Source organism: Anolis sagrei, chromosome Y, assembly GCF_037176765.1.
Source record: "Anolis sagrei isolate rAnoSag1 chromosome Y, rAnoSag1.mat, whole genome shotgun sequence".
Taxonomy (NCBI): domain Eukaryota; kingdom Metazoa; phylum Chordata; class Lepidosauria; order Squamata; family Dactyloidae; genus Anolis; species Anolis sagrei.
In genome coordinates, this window is record NC_090035.1 from 18225928 (window position 1) to 18240589 (window position 14662).

At 40.1% G+C, this 14662-nt stretch overlaps 1 protein-coding gene across 13 annotated transcripts in view; it reads left to right on the forward strand.

Annotated features, from left to right (window-relative positions):
• The window catches only part of LOC137095529 (RNA binding protein fox-1 homolog 1), a 1101487-nt gene that overhangs the window by 1028903 nt on the left and 57922 nt on the right, over nt 1-14662 (forward strand). For 9 of the 13 annotated variants that reach the window (XM_067462289.1, XM_067462294.1, XM_067462291.1 and 6 more), the window contains one exon: nt 2132-2212. The exons of the other annotated variants lie outside the window; for them this stretch is intronic. In XM_067462289.1, coding sequence (XP_067318390.1) covers nt 2132-2212 — 81 coding nt within the window. The remainder of the gene's footprint in view (nt 1-2131; nt 2213-14662) is intronic. 13 annotated transcript variants of the gene reach the window in all.

A 14662-nucleotide genomic window follows, 5' to 3' on the forward strand; every position in this document is an offset into this window, starting at 1 on the left:
CTCATACATAAAGGGATTTGCTACATCCTACATAAAGTGTATTACCTGAATCCAAAACTATCCATGCTGACTATATTCCCATCCTGAGAAGAGAAATCCAACCCTGTTGTAATGTATATACTGTTTCCTTTACAAAACACACAGACGAACAGCATGATAAATAGCATTCGATTAACCCTGCGTGAGATTTAAATGTATAACCAATTAACTAATTTTAATCTCTCAAAAAAATAACAGCTGTTGGCATTTTTCTTTGAATAATCCTTGTTTAGTTTCCATAATAGTGTACATTTTAATGAAAAACTCATTAGAATGTAACATAGGGCATAATTAATTCTGGGTGATTCTTTCTATGTAAATAGCTGGTACAGATGCTGAATTCCATTTTCTTCTGGCTTTATTAATTTTTCATACACCAATATTTCAGCCATAATGGGCTGTAACAGCCTCTCAGAAGTTTTAGAAATGCATTAACTGCCATCAGAGTTGTTAATCTCACTGGGATTTTTACCATTTGTATGGTAATATTTTAACATTGCATTTTTTAAAACAATGGCTACGGCTTTCCCTTTTTTAAAATGTTTTGAAACAAACAGCTATGTATAATTAACGTAAGTAATATTAAACAATATAGTGTTGATGTCTCTGTCTTTGGAAAGCAACTTAATCTGTTTGGCTAAAGGCACCCTAGAAAGTGTATACAATCTATAGAGAAATGCGTGAAAAAGTAACCTGGAGCAAGCAGAAGCTTGACACTGTAAATCAGAAGACTTTGGCCTCTCCAATGTGTTTACAACAGGAATGAAGAGACCATTTCTTTCAAGCTCTTGGGATATAAGGGAGAATTTCTTGGTCTTCAGACTTAAGACCTTAACACCACTTGATCGCAAGCCAGAGAATAACAGAAGTGCTCTAAACTGCCACCTTGGATGCTGCTCCACTGCTTACAACAACTAGAGAAAACAGAAACCAAAATAATCTTAATTTATTTTTATTAACCCAACGTTTATAACAAGCAAACCCTGATTTGTCATTTTACTATGCAATTATCCCTTTTACAACCCCTAAAGGCTATCGCTAGCCCCCACAATCATATGTTAGAAGCACAAACTCTTTGGTATCTCTCCCAAAATGGTATCTGAACGCAACATAGCGTTACTATTAATCCCCATTTGGGGAAAGACTATAAAGGGGTAATTTAAAGTATTTAGGGATAATATGTTGCATTGTATGAACTATTGTATTGCAGGTTTGAACACTTTTGTTTCACTATGTCATCCCTCCAAAAATGGCATGGACAAATGCTGAGCTGGTGCAGAATGGGATCAGACATGGAGGGGGGAATACTTTTCTGGAATTCAACATCATCAATCATTTGTATCTGACCACTTCACTTTGACCCAATGCTTTTTCTTAATTCTTTATGCAAAGTGCTCAGTGGTGGCCAATAGTTTCCAGATCAGGAGGCACCTGAAGTGGTGAACTCTATCCACAGGATGGATTCACAACTTACGCAAAGGTTCCTTTGAAGTCTCGACCGAGATACAGAACAAATTCACCACTCCACCACCACCACCAACACTGTTCTCTACTTCACCACTTTGAAATCTCCCAATATGAAATTTTCAGATACTCATTTTGGAGACATGGGCTCAGTCAAATACATACAGAAGACACCTTATTTATTTATTTACCATATTTATATACTGCCCCTCTCAACCCAGAGGCGACTTGAGGTGATTTAAATGGACTTAAATGGACTCCCCGGGTCTTTCTAAAAATGATTAATGTTTGCTTGTTTTTGTGTGCATTCAAGCCATTTTTAACTTATGGAGACCCTATAATAGGGTTTTCTGGGGCCAAGTGTGCGTAACTTTCCTGAGCTCCATGGTTTCCATGGCCAAGTAGGGAATCCAAACCTGGTCTTCAGAGTCATAAAGTCCAGCTCCCAAACCATTTCATCACATGTGATCTTCAAAACACTGCATTTCCCATAACTTCATGGCTTGATTGTATTGGGATTTTTTTTGCTCCTGAATATATACTAATATATCATCAGATTCAATTTGCACACTCCCTATCTCAGAACCTACTCTCTTCCTCTGTCTCTCTCTGTGTCTCTCTCCCATAGGCAGGGTGCTGCTGTGCCAGGCAAACCAAGAAGGATCTCCCGTGTACAGTGCCCCCAGTTCGCTAGTATACACGTCCACAAGTAAGCCAGCATTACAGCTCTCTTTGTAATTTATTTACATTTTTCTTGCCTGAAGAAATGTCAATCACATTATCAAGCTCTTAATGTAATACACAGAGGGGTGTTGTTTAAATGCTTAGGGTATTGTTATTATCATGTGCCTTCAAGGCAACTCTGACTTATGGAGACTACTGTAGGATTTTTGGGGCTATATATATTCCAACAAGGGTTGCCATTGCCTTCCTATGAGACTGAGAGGGTGTGACTTGCCCAAGGTCACCGAGTGGGGAGTTATCTAATTATGCACGCAAACCACAAGACCATTCTGTTTTGTGAAGCATATTTCCCAGGGTCCGGTCGTCCATGTTCAATAACAGTCCAAGGTGAAGAGGGTGAAATGGCCACCAACACACCCACAGAGAACTGGGAGGACAATTTTGGACAAAAATGGGTGCTCTGTTAGCTGTTTTGAGTCTCCTTGTGGGGAGAAAACATAGAGTACAAATAAATAAATAAATCCACCTCACTGGAAAAATGGTCCCACTTTTTGCAGTGCCCCGTTGTATGGAACATCTTGCACAGTGGCTTATTGTGTATCCCTGATATGTGGTGTCCCATTGCATATAATCACAATTCTCGAACATGGGGCAGATCTAAACTGACCCATTATCCTAGGGAAGATCTGACATGTTGTGGAGGCAGGAAAGAGATCCCACTGCCCAGTGGTGCCAAACTCAGTTTGTCACTGTAGGACAGTCATCCTTATCATCCCCTCCCATTCTCCTTGTTGTCTTGGTCTCCAGGCATAATGTGGGTCCTGCTGGGTGCTTGCCACTGTAGGTGATGTTGGCCAGGATGCCAGCATGACAAGGAATGGGGAGTGGAAGAATCATCTCCTCCACTCTGCCTCCTTTCCCCAATCCCCCCATCATGACAGCTAACATCATCACATGACAAGTGACAAACTGGACCCATATCACACATGGAGGCCATCACAATAAGAAGAACAAGAAGAGATGGTGAGTGCCATCCCATGTTCATGGCTACCTGAACCCGATGAACATAAAGTTTGTGTGGCTTCATATCCGGACCAACTGCAGCCCAAATTTACAGATTGCTCCCAATTTTGGGGATGATTTTGATTAACATGGGTCAAGGTTGCTTTGCTCCACATTACCTCAGATCAATGAGTTAAACCTTTGTGCCAGCAGGACTGCTGATGGACAGGTCAGTGGTTTGAATCTGGGGAGAGCGGCTTGAGCTCCGTCTGTCAGCTCCAGCTCCCCATGTTGGGACATGAGAGAAGTCTCCCACAAGGATGGTAAAACATCAAACATCTGGGCATCCCCTGGGCAACATCCTTGCAGATGGCCAATTCTCTCATACCAGGAGTGACTTGCAGTTTCTCAAGTTGCTCCTGACACCAAAAAAAAACAAAACCCTCAGATCAGTATTGTACGTATTTTGGTTGTAATGGAGCTGGTTTGCATTAAATGGCCAGTGTAGATGTGCCCATGGTTGTGTATCATGTCACTAATGTTGTTCTATCATTATCAGTTTACACATCATCTATAGGATGGATCCTATAGATGATGTGTGCTCAAAAATGCTAGCAAATTCATCCAATGCCAGCTTATTCATGCAACAGACAAATTAAGAATTCTGGGAATAATCCTCCCATTGAAATTCTCTTTCTTTTTTCCTATGAGGGGAAAATAACAAATCTCATTGTCTCATGATAAGCAGGAATGGTTCCCACTTTTCTCAAAAGCCACCTGAGGATGAATCTAATCAGGATTTATACCCTGGTGCCTGATGCCAACTCTATCTTCTTTTTTCCAACCAGATGAAGACCCCTTTTTAATGTGCTCCAGCTTTCAACATTTTTAATTTTTCATTGATGTTTTCCCCCTGGCTTTCTTTTGAGTACTGTTCCGTTTTGGCTGTTTATTGCGTTCTCGCTATTGATTGCTATTTTTAACCATTGTTATGGAAACTGCTATAACTTCAGGGCTCTAGGAAAATGCAGGGGATGCCTGCGCCATGAATATATATTTGTTCTAAATAACTTTTAGCATCCATGAGAACATAGTAGAGGTCCCTGCTTATCTGACCATGAAAGACTGTCTATCTGTCAGTTTGTGTGGACCAAAGCGGAATACGGATTCAGGTCTTGCTGGATTCTGCTTGTCTGTGACTACTAGAAAAGCTTGGTTTGACTTCGAAAGCATTAAAGCTGGTTTTTAAATTTTAATTAAGAAAATTGGCCCTATTACTTTCTTGATTGCTTCTTTTCCTTGCTTGGCTACTGTAAAGAAGGCTGCTTCAGATAACTTGCAGTCAGTGTGACAAAACTTTTAACTGTCAGATCATCAAATAGAACAAAGAAAACCAAGAAAATTGTGACAGAGATAGAAGAGAATAAAAATAATGTGAGGTGAAAATTAAAAGGTCTTCTGCTGCATAGATGTACAGTTAGATGTTCTGCAAGATGTTTTGTCCTCAGGTAAGTAAATCAGAACCCATGTGACAGAAAAATATGATGCCTTTTCATATATGCATGTGTTATGTATGTATAAGTTGAGTATTCCTTACCTAAAATGCATGGGACCTGAACTGTTCTGAGTTTGGGAGGTGTGTGTCCCTGAGTTACAAACATCTGACTTACAAATGACTCATAGTTGAGAACAGGGCAAAGACAACAAAAAGTGAGGGAAATCTGTTGCAGCAAAACTTTTGGGGGTTTTGTTCAGCAACAAACCAACCCCCTTCTTCAGCAGACAGTCACAACTTGTATCTTTTGTAGAAAACTTTATACAATTGTATTTACAAAAGTCTAGCAGAGATTCTTGACTCTCTTCCAGCTCTTATTTCAACACTTTACATTCCCAGTGAGTTCATACCTTCACCATAGTATTTAGCTTTTCTCACTGATCTTCATTGATCTTTCAGTCTCTCTTTATCTCCATCTCCAACTCACACAACTCTTACTCTCTAACTACAGAGAAGCCGGTGCTTTTTTTTTTTACTCTTCAGCTACTCCACCCTGATTGTAAATTACTCAGTGCTAGCCAGTGGTTGAGTCCTTAATGTTTGCTGCTGAAATGGTCCTGATTCTTATCATCACTTAATGCCACTTCAGAAGTGATATATAGTTATAAAACTCTGACAAAATCTACCCCTCGGAAGGGAAATTCCTAGAAGAGTTATCACGGGGAAAAGGTGCCTAAGCTGAAGCTTTATCGCCAGTCCTTGTTTCCACAACAAACCACATTTTTCAAAGTCCAATTCTCACAGGGACAAAAAGTGAGGTGCAAACTTCTGAACAAGGGCTCAGACAGAAAGGAAACATCATAAGGGTGTTACTAATCACCTTTCCCTATGTGATCCAAAGCTAATAGAGATTAGAGTTACATTTAAAAATGTACCTGCTCTGATTTACTTACACATTTAACTTAAGAACAAACCTCCAGAACCAATTGTGTTTGTAACTTGGGGACTACCTGTGTGTGTGTGTAGATGATTTCAGAATGTCTGCATTCACATATATGTACATCATGAGACATCTTGGAGATGGGGCCCAGGTCTAAACTCATTTTGTGGATGAAAATAATGTTTGTATGCATTGAGCCATGGAAAACAAAGCTGTCCCTATCTCAGCCACTCATGTGATCAATTTTAGATTTTGAAATATTTTGGATTTTGAATCTCCGGATAAGCGATATTTAAATAATTCTGTTTGTTAAATTGTTCTAATCAATATTTTATAAAATGAGTAGGTACATCTTTCTAGGCTTCCAAAATGAACTTCTCAGCAGAGAAATCTTAAATAACATGTAAGGCAACAACTCCCAGGATTCCATTGCACGGAGCCATAGCAGTTAAAGTGGCTTTAAACTGCATTAATTCTACAGTGCAGATCAGTGGTTTTCAACCTGTAGGTCCCCAAATGTTTCGGACCTCAACTCCCAGAAATCCTAACAGCTGGTAAACTGGTTTGGATTTCTGGGAATTGCAGGCCAAAACACCTGGGGACCCACAGGTTGAAAAACACTGGTGTAGATGCACCCTAGACCAGAATAACATTGATTAGAACCAAACAATGTTTTGAGACTAATCAATGAATTGTTGAATGGATCAAACCCTTCCATTCAGTATAAGGATTCCGATAGTGAATGGAGTAAGTTTTGATCTTTCTTCAGTTTCCTATGTCATAATCTATATGCAGCACTGACATACAAACAAAAGGGGGAAAGAAAACAGAAGCATCTAAATCTATTCCATACTGCTCTGGTTCTTTACATAATTGTCTGAGAAAACTTCCATCAGTTCCTGTAATTAAACTAATGGCCTAAATGAATTTCCAGATCACTAGCTATTCATTCTGATATGTCATTACACCAAGTTGAATTAATAGGAAGAAAGTTTCCAGCCCATTGTGCCCCTGAAATGTGATTCTATTTTGGCTGTTTTAATTAGCAATATTCACTCGGCTTTCCCCCAACTCCAACCCACCCATTCAGGCCACATACACTTGATGTTCCCTGTTAATAGACTGTGGTTTTTCTTTGTTGTTCAACATCAAGTGAAACTTTGGGTAATAAGCACCATTTTGGGTGTGTCTGCATTGTAAAATGAATGTAGTTTGACACTGCTTGAACTGCCATAACTGAATGCTATAGAACAGGCATCGGCAAACTTTCTAACTTGGGGGCCACATGGTAAGCCAGAGCAGGGTGGGCAGACCAGGAGAGGGGGGGGGTTCTCCCCAAGTCCCCTCCCTGGCCTTTCCTCCCCTTACTCTTCTCTTTTGGAGGTGGACAATGAATGAAAGACAGGAAATGTTTGGATCTCAAAAGGATTAGCCTTCGTCAGGATGAGATGGTGGACGGGAGAGAAAAAAGGTATCAATTAGACGCCGTATTGCCTACTCCTGATATAGAATCCTAGAGCTGGAAGAGATCCCCAAGGGCCATTCAGTCCAACCTACTGCCAGTCCAACCTACTGCAAGAAGGCACAATCAAAGCACTTCTGATAGACATCCTCTGCAGAAAAGCCTCCATCACACTCCTAGGCAGCCTATGCCACTTTCCAGTAGTTCTTATTCTCAGGAAGTTCTTCCTAATCGTTTCAGTCAAATCTCTTTTGAACCCATTGCTCCCTTGTGCCCTGATCAGAGTAGCAGAAAGTTTTTAATAAACAACATTTAAAAAACTACAAGAGCTATCTACTTGAATTTTATGTACAATGCACAAGATAACCAGAGCATCAATCCCCAGAAGTTTCAAAATGATTCACACATACCCAGATTTTTTAAAATTTAGACAAAAACAATTTCTTCCCCCCAAAAAGAGACTCCTTGAATGTCTGTCTGTCTTTATGAGACACGACTACATAACTTTAACTTAGCACAGATTTATACTATTATTTATTTACTTTAGCCCTCTTTGCAAATTCAATAATTTTATTTATTAATGACTGGCTGGCTTCAGCCATCATTGGGTCCTTCAGATGCTGAGCAAGTGAGCATTGCATTCTGAGAAATGTAGTTTAGGGCAGAGCCTTTTGCATTCTCTGGGGCCTCACCTTCCCAACATTTTTAAGCTTGCTGTGTTCTCAGTCTCTTGCCCATTAACTGTAGTTCTGCCCACAGTGCCTTTCTTATGGCGATTGGGCCAAAGACCAGCAAGCAGTCTGGGTTTGAATTTAAACACAAGCAATGGCCTCTTTGGCTTTGCTAGTGTTTGCCAAAGTTACTTAATGCTTATAGTAAAAATTACATTGATCTTGGGAGACATCGAAATGTTACAAAATCTTAATGAAAATTATTGGTGAGTGTTTCAGTTTCTAAATTCCCTCCCACTTTTCCTGCATGTTTCTAATATCGCTTCATATGCACGAATTTAACTAATTTGATCTGAAATATGAATTAAAAATGAGTCTAACAATAATGGCACTTGGTGCCTTTCATGACAATTACCAGAGTGACAAAGTGACACAGGAGGTGGGAGGAAGGAATCATTCCCTGCTTTTGCCTCCCTTCACCGATTGCCTTGTCACTCTGGATAGGTGACCAGTGCCATTTTCCTGTCTGGTGGGCATCAGAAAAGCCAGAATGATAGGGCATGGTAGGTACTGTAGGTCTCATACCCTGTCCCTGGGCTGCTGGGGAAAGTGGGGTGTGGATAAAAATAGTTGCAGCTGCTTTCCAAATAGGAAACCGCCCAACTGTTTTCTTGAGCCTGAGTTTGCAGTTTATTCATGGGGAAAATTCAGAGCAATCTGCGACTTCTGTTAATGCAGATCAAGGATGTGTTGATCAAACTTAGCCCATGTTAACCCAAATCAGCTCAGAACATCAGGCAACTGATTTGCCTCCCTTTGAGTTGAAGGGTCAGTGTATATCAGGGGTCCTCAAACTAAGGCCCAGAGGCTGGATACGGTCCTCCAAGGTCATTTACCTGGCCCTCACTCAGGGTCAACCTAAGTCTGAAATGACTTGAAAGCACACAACAACAACAAAACAATCCTATTGCATCAGCCAAAAGCATGCCCACACTTCCCATTGAAATACAAATTAAGTTTATATTTGTTAAAAATATTCTTCATTTTAATTATCGGATTGTTTTAAAGTGTATTTTGCACTATAAATAAGATATGTGCAATGTGCATGGGAATTCATTTTTTTTAAAAAAAAAATTATCTGGCCCTACAACAGTTTGAGAGACTGTGACCTGTTTAAAAAGATTGAGGACCCCTGGTGTATATGGTCCAAGAGGGGATTCCTTCCATCAGATGGGCATATATTTTTGAGAAGACATAACTCAAAGGTGACAATGCCCTTTATACTGATCACTGAATGGCTATGAACAACCTCACAATGCCGCTGTAATTTATTCCAGGTTTACCTAGATAGTATCTATGGAGAACTTTTATTTGGGATCTGCCTTTTCTTTCATCTGCATCCCTCACCTGTGCTTTTGGCCTGAACTCTTCGTTTTAGACAATGAAATCCAGCTACCTCCCAACTAACAGCCTCCTGGAACGCTTCCAAACAGCCTGGTTGTCATGATATTTCTTTCACAAAAATACATATGACAGATAAGTAGCCACCTTGGGATATACTTTCTCCTTGTGTCAGAGAGATATTAAAACAATAAACTACGTTGCCTTGGGACTTGAGTGTACAAGCAGGCTGAAAACAACCCAGTAGAGATGAGATTGTTTTGAAAGGTGGCAAGCCCGTTGCTTCAAAGAAAGAAAGGGGGGGAATCCCCAGAAACCTATGGTACCACTGACAGAAAATATTCTGAGTGCAACCTCTTCTTAGGTAGATGGGGAAATAGTTTCAGAGCATTGTAAATCCCATCATTGTAAGGGAGTGTGGGGCATTCAACATTATTTATCACCTTGCTAGGCATAAAAATCTGAAAATAATAAATCAGTCTGCACTTCATTACTTGGATTTTTTTTTTAAAAAAAGAGTTTTTGTGCACAATACATTTGTCAAATGGATGGATGTTGTAGCCCTTTAGATATTCAACCAGGAATAGTTCTTGATGGATTTAGTACATGTATATCTCATGTCGGTCATTACAGCAGCCACTCTTCCTCCTCGCTCCAGTTTTGTCTCACAGCAACCCTGCCAGGTACATCAGGTTCAGAGAATGCAATAGTAGATCCTGCTTTTTCCTCCCAGTTTGGGATGCAAAATATCCTTAAAGCATTGTAGAGCTCTGAAGGCAAGGTACAAGAATATGAAGCTATTCAGTGTAATTATCTCTTCCCACCAAAAAAGTCTTATTTTCAAGATCCTTCAAGGCTCGTTAAATGCTATATGTATATCACACACACACAGAAACTCTCTCTCTCTCTCATGCACACACACACACACACACACACATATATGATAAAAAACAAATATAGTCATCCATGGAAAGGTAGAAGAAAATTCCTCCACGAATATCAAAAGTAATGCACAGAAATACACAATTAATTACTAATCCCCAGTCAACTGATATTCTTGAGATCTGAGGGTCTAGGGCAGGGGTCCCCAACCTTTTTAAGTGGAGGGCAGTTCATCACCACTCAGACTGTTGAGCAGCTGGACTTTAATTGTGTGTGGATGCCTTCGCACTCCATGCATGCATCGGGTGTGGATCGGGCATAAGTGTATGTATGCGTCATGCATTGGCTGTGCCGCACACTTGCTTCTGTGCATACACATTTGCTGCCACTTCCACAACACACTCACCACTGCCACCCACGCTCACAGCACTCACCCCACCACCATCACTCATACTCACCCTTGCTGCTGTCTCACACACATACTTCCTGCACCTGGAAAAACACCTTGGTGGGTTGCTTTCAGCCTGCACACCTTTGTTTGGGGGCTCCTGGTATAAGGTAATCCTTAACCAACAAGCCTATTCCAACTTGATGATCCAGATGGGTGAACAATAACACAATTCAGACTTGATACAACAGTGTAGTCAGAAACCCTACTCCAACTTAATGACACAAATGTGTGGTAAACAACACAATCATAACTTGACCCAGATATGTCGTCAACAACACAATCCTGACTTGATGATCTAGATATGTGGTCAACATTTGGATCATAAATGTAGAAAAGGGCTACCAAATCAAGACTATCTTCAGCCTCAGATCAAAGATTTGGCAGTCAGATATCAAGACTCTGCAACCTAGGGGTGTCTCCTTGTGAGTGTGGGTGATGTTACTAGGTGATGTTATTAACCATGGTACAATAAACATGCCCATTTACACAGAATATTCCATTGAAATAAAAAATCTGTAAAAATGGGAGAACTGCAATACACACCATTTTCAAGGAAGCACTCCTGAGATTCCCTCTGCTCTTCACTCAACAAAAAATGAGAACCTGAGATCTGGGAACCTTAACATGGAACCTGGTAACCAGTTGACTCACCTATAAGCTGATTATTTCAAGAGGTCATTAAACATTGCAAACCATGACTTTTCTAGGGTGCATCTACACTGTAGAATCATTGAAGTTTAGCACAACATTAACTGCCATGTCTCAGTCTATACTATGAAACTTTAGGATGCATAGGTTGATAAAGAACCAGTCCTCTTTGGCAGAGAAGGCTCGAGACTTTGTCAAGTGACAGCTCTCACAGTGTCATAGCATTGAACCAAGTTGTCAACCTGCATTCATTTTACAGTGTGGATGTATCCTTGTGGATATCCTTTGGCATGTATTCTTCTATTTTAACACCTGGTTAAAAGAATGGTGGAGGCATAATTGCACAGAAAAGAGATGTCCTTTCTTTATTGTGGTTCAAATAGATTTATTCTATCATGGAACAAAGAAACAAAAGACAACCCCTTGTAGTTTCTGTCCTCCTCTTTTTGCCATTTCTTGTTATTTAAAAATAATGAGAAATGCTGGTGATTTCACACTCAATTAACTAACATTCATGCCCAGCCAGAATGGGTCGAACTGGTTTCTCTGTTCTGTTGCTTGACAGGATACGGATGAATCCAATGTATTTTTCTCCTGACGCTATATTCAACTGCATTGTTATGTTCACTCCAAAAATATGTTCAAAGTCAAAAGTTTCAGCTTTGAGGACTAAGGTAGACATTGTGTTACATTACATATGTTGCTCTTATATTAAAACAATAAGAGGGTTCTTTTTCCTTCCTCCTCTTCTGTTGCCTAAATTTTTATTTTCATGTCTTGGGTTATTGTAGATATTGGAACTTCTGCTTCATTTCCATAATCATGAAGAGTCCAGATAGAAGACAGGTTGGCTCACTTCAGACATACCTAATTCACACTTTCCAGTTCAATACACAATGTAATACACAGGCAGGCTTTCATATTTGCACTGCCCTGAATTTTACACTGACGGCCTCATGGAAAATAGCACAAAATAATGAACATATCAGGGAAGAATACACAAAGAAATCTGTTTAGTTATTATTGCCATGGGTTTTGCAGTCTATCATATGTTATCTACTGGAGTTTTGGACCATCAATGATTCAGAACCTTCAAAGCATTGGATAATGTGTCATAATGTGGATAATGTGGGATCTCCGTTAGTCAACAAGTGACCTGAAGCCACATAAAGACACACAGAGATAGCTCTTGTCCAACTCAAGAGAACAGTGGTAAACTCAAGAGTAGATGGGTTATTGTAGGTTTTTCAGGCTATATAGCCATGTTCTAGAAGCATTCTCTCCCGATGTTTCGCCTGCATCTATGGCAGGCATCCTCAGAGGAGATGTCAGGAAGAGAATGCTTCTAGAACATGGCCATATAGCCTGAAAAACCTACACCAACCCAGTGATTCCGGCCATGAAAGCCTTCGACAATCAAGAGTAGATCTTCCAGTCCCATAGTGATGTACCCTTGCCTGCTTCTGTTTGCACATGCGATGAAATGCAACCATTCTTGAACCACAACAACAACAACACATTTTTATTTATTATTGGCCTCTCCTTACGGCTCAATGCAGGGCAAAACACAGTTAAAATACAGCATCATTAGAAAATGCATTCAATAAAAACATTAAAAGAGGGATAGATTGCTAGTTTCATATGGGATGAATTAGAAAATAGATCATACATCTACACTGTAATATTAATTCAGGTTGAGACCACCTTAATAATCTTGGCTGAATGTTATGGGGCCATAGCTGTCATCGTTTGGTGATGAGGCATATCATTTTTTGGGAGGAAGGCTCACGACCTTCTAAAACTGCACCTTGTGATTCCATGGCAGCTAAAGTGGTGTCAAACTGCATTCATTTAACAATGTAAATGTACCTAAACTTCCATGGTCTGCCTTTTTACCTTGAAACAAATCTTTCCCATTGAAGATCTTTCCAGATTGGAAATCCAGGTCTAAATGTTAGCTATTGTTTCCAATTCTCTCTCTAAAAAACTCATTCAAACATTCAATTAGTTTGGAGTGGTTTTCTAAGAAACTATCTCCCCACTTTTTAAAAAGGGGGAGGGAGTTAATTAATCAGACTCGTGTCAATTTCCCTGTGCCCTGTCAATTTGTGCAGAGGTAATTAATCACTAATCATCGCCCGGTTGGCGGCAAGCAAAGGGATGATGCACGAGCTGTATCGTCTCTTTGGAGAGGGAAAAAATGGCGCGCACAGCCACAGCAAATATATCTTGTCTTTCATAATATTTTATCGACACTTTTGCATGTTGTAATAGACTGCAGCAACAAGCAGCTGTAGTTCAATGCAATATGAATATTAAAGGAACAAATGGGAACAGATTTATAGGCTATTGCTTTGCTGTTATGTCAGTTCAGAGATTACACCGAGCAAATGAACAGTGAAAAATTACTCTTCCATGTGGGGAGTGGTGATTAAACTTGTACATTAATTAGAGATGGTGTGTGTGTGTGAGAGAGAGAGAGAGAGAGAGAGAGAGAGAATGTACATCCCCCCCCCAATGAATTTCAAATAAAAATGGCCTGCAAGACACTGTTTGTTCAAAATACACTAAACACCGCAGTTTGCTTCCAATGCAGAGTTGAACATGATGATAAATAGACAATTGCTTTGATAATCCCAAAGAAGCATTGCCATGAATCTACAAGACATTGTAAAAACAGTTTGCTGATCTCAAAATACACAGGATTTGGGCAAATTACAGTCATCCATCCACTTTTGCAGATGTGATTTTTGTGGATTTGATTAAAATGCTCTCTCAAGGAATTTCTAGGTCCTCCAATGATTCTATAGTCAACTTTGGCTGGAAATTGATCATAGCATCATTATGCTGGACCTAAGTTCTCCAGTATGATTTGAATGTCTTATATAAGTTGACCATATAATCATGCTGGAGAACATAAAGATTCCCTCATCACACTAGAGAGTGAATCCACCTTAAATCCAGTTCAAGTGTGGTCAGACTGCATTCATTCCACAGTGTAGATGCACTCTGTGTATTTTTGTGCTGTAAAGTGCTGTTAATCTGTTTGGTGGATTTCACCAGAAGGTCACAGGACTGCTGTCTTTTGGGTAGGGTTGTCCACACTCTCACACCTGGCCCAGGAAGACCTAAGTGCTGTGTTTTTCCTATGGAGGCTCAGAGGAAGAGTGACAGGTGCTTGGCGCGTGTAGAGGTGCCTGGAGAGTGCATCAGAGAGGAAAGATTCATCCATCCAGTTTGATGGTACTCCTTCCTCTCTCGGCATATGGTGCTCTTATGAAAACCCAAATTAGAGCTGGAATGCAACGAATAATTGGTCGTTAAAGGGGCTGTAGGCTTTGATGGCTTTGATGGGGAATCGGCTCCCCTGTCGGGTTTTGCATCTGCTCTTTTGTCATCTATCCCTCAGTTTCAAAACTGGGATGCTCCATTGATGATTTCTTTGCAGTTTTACAGTCATTAGCCTTCTCTACCCAAGCATGCCAGAGCCTCACTAAACTATGAATCCCAGAATTTCATAGTA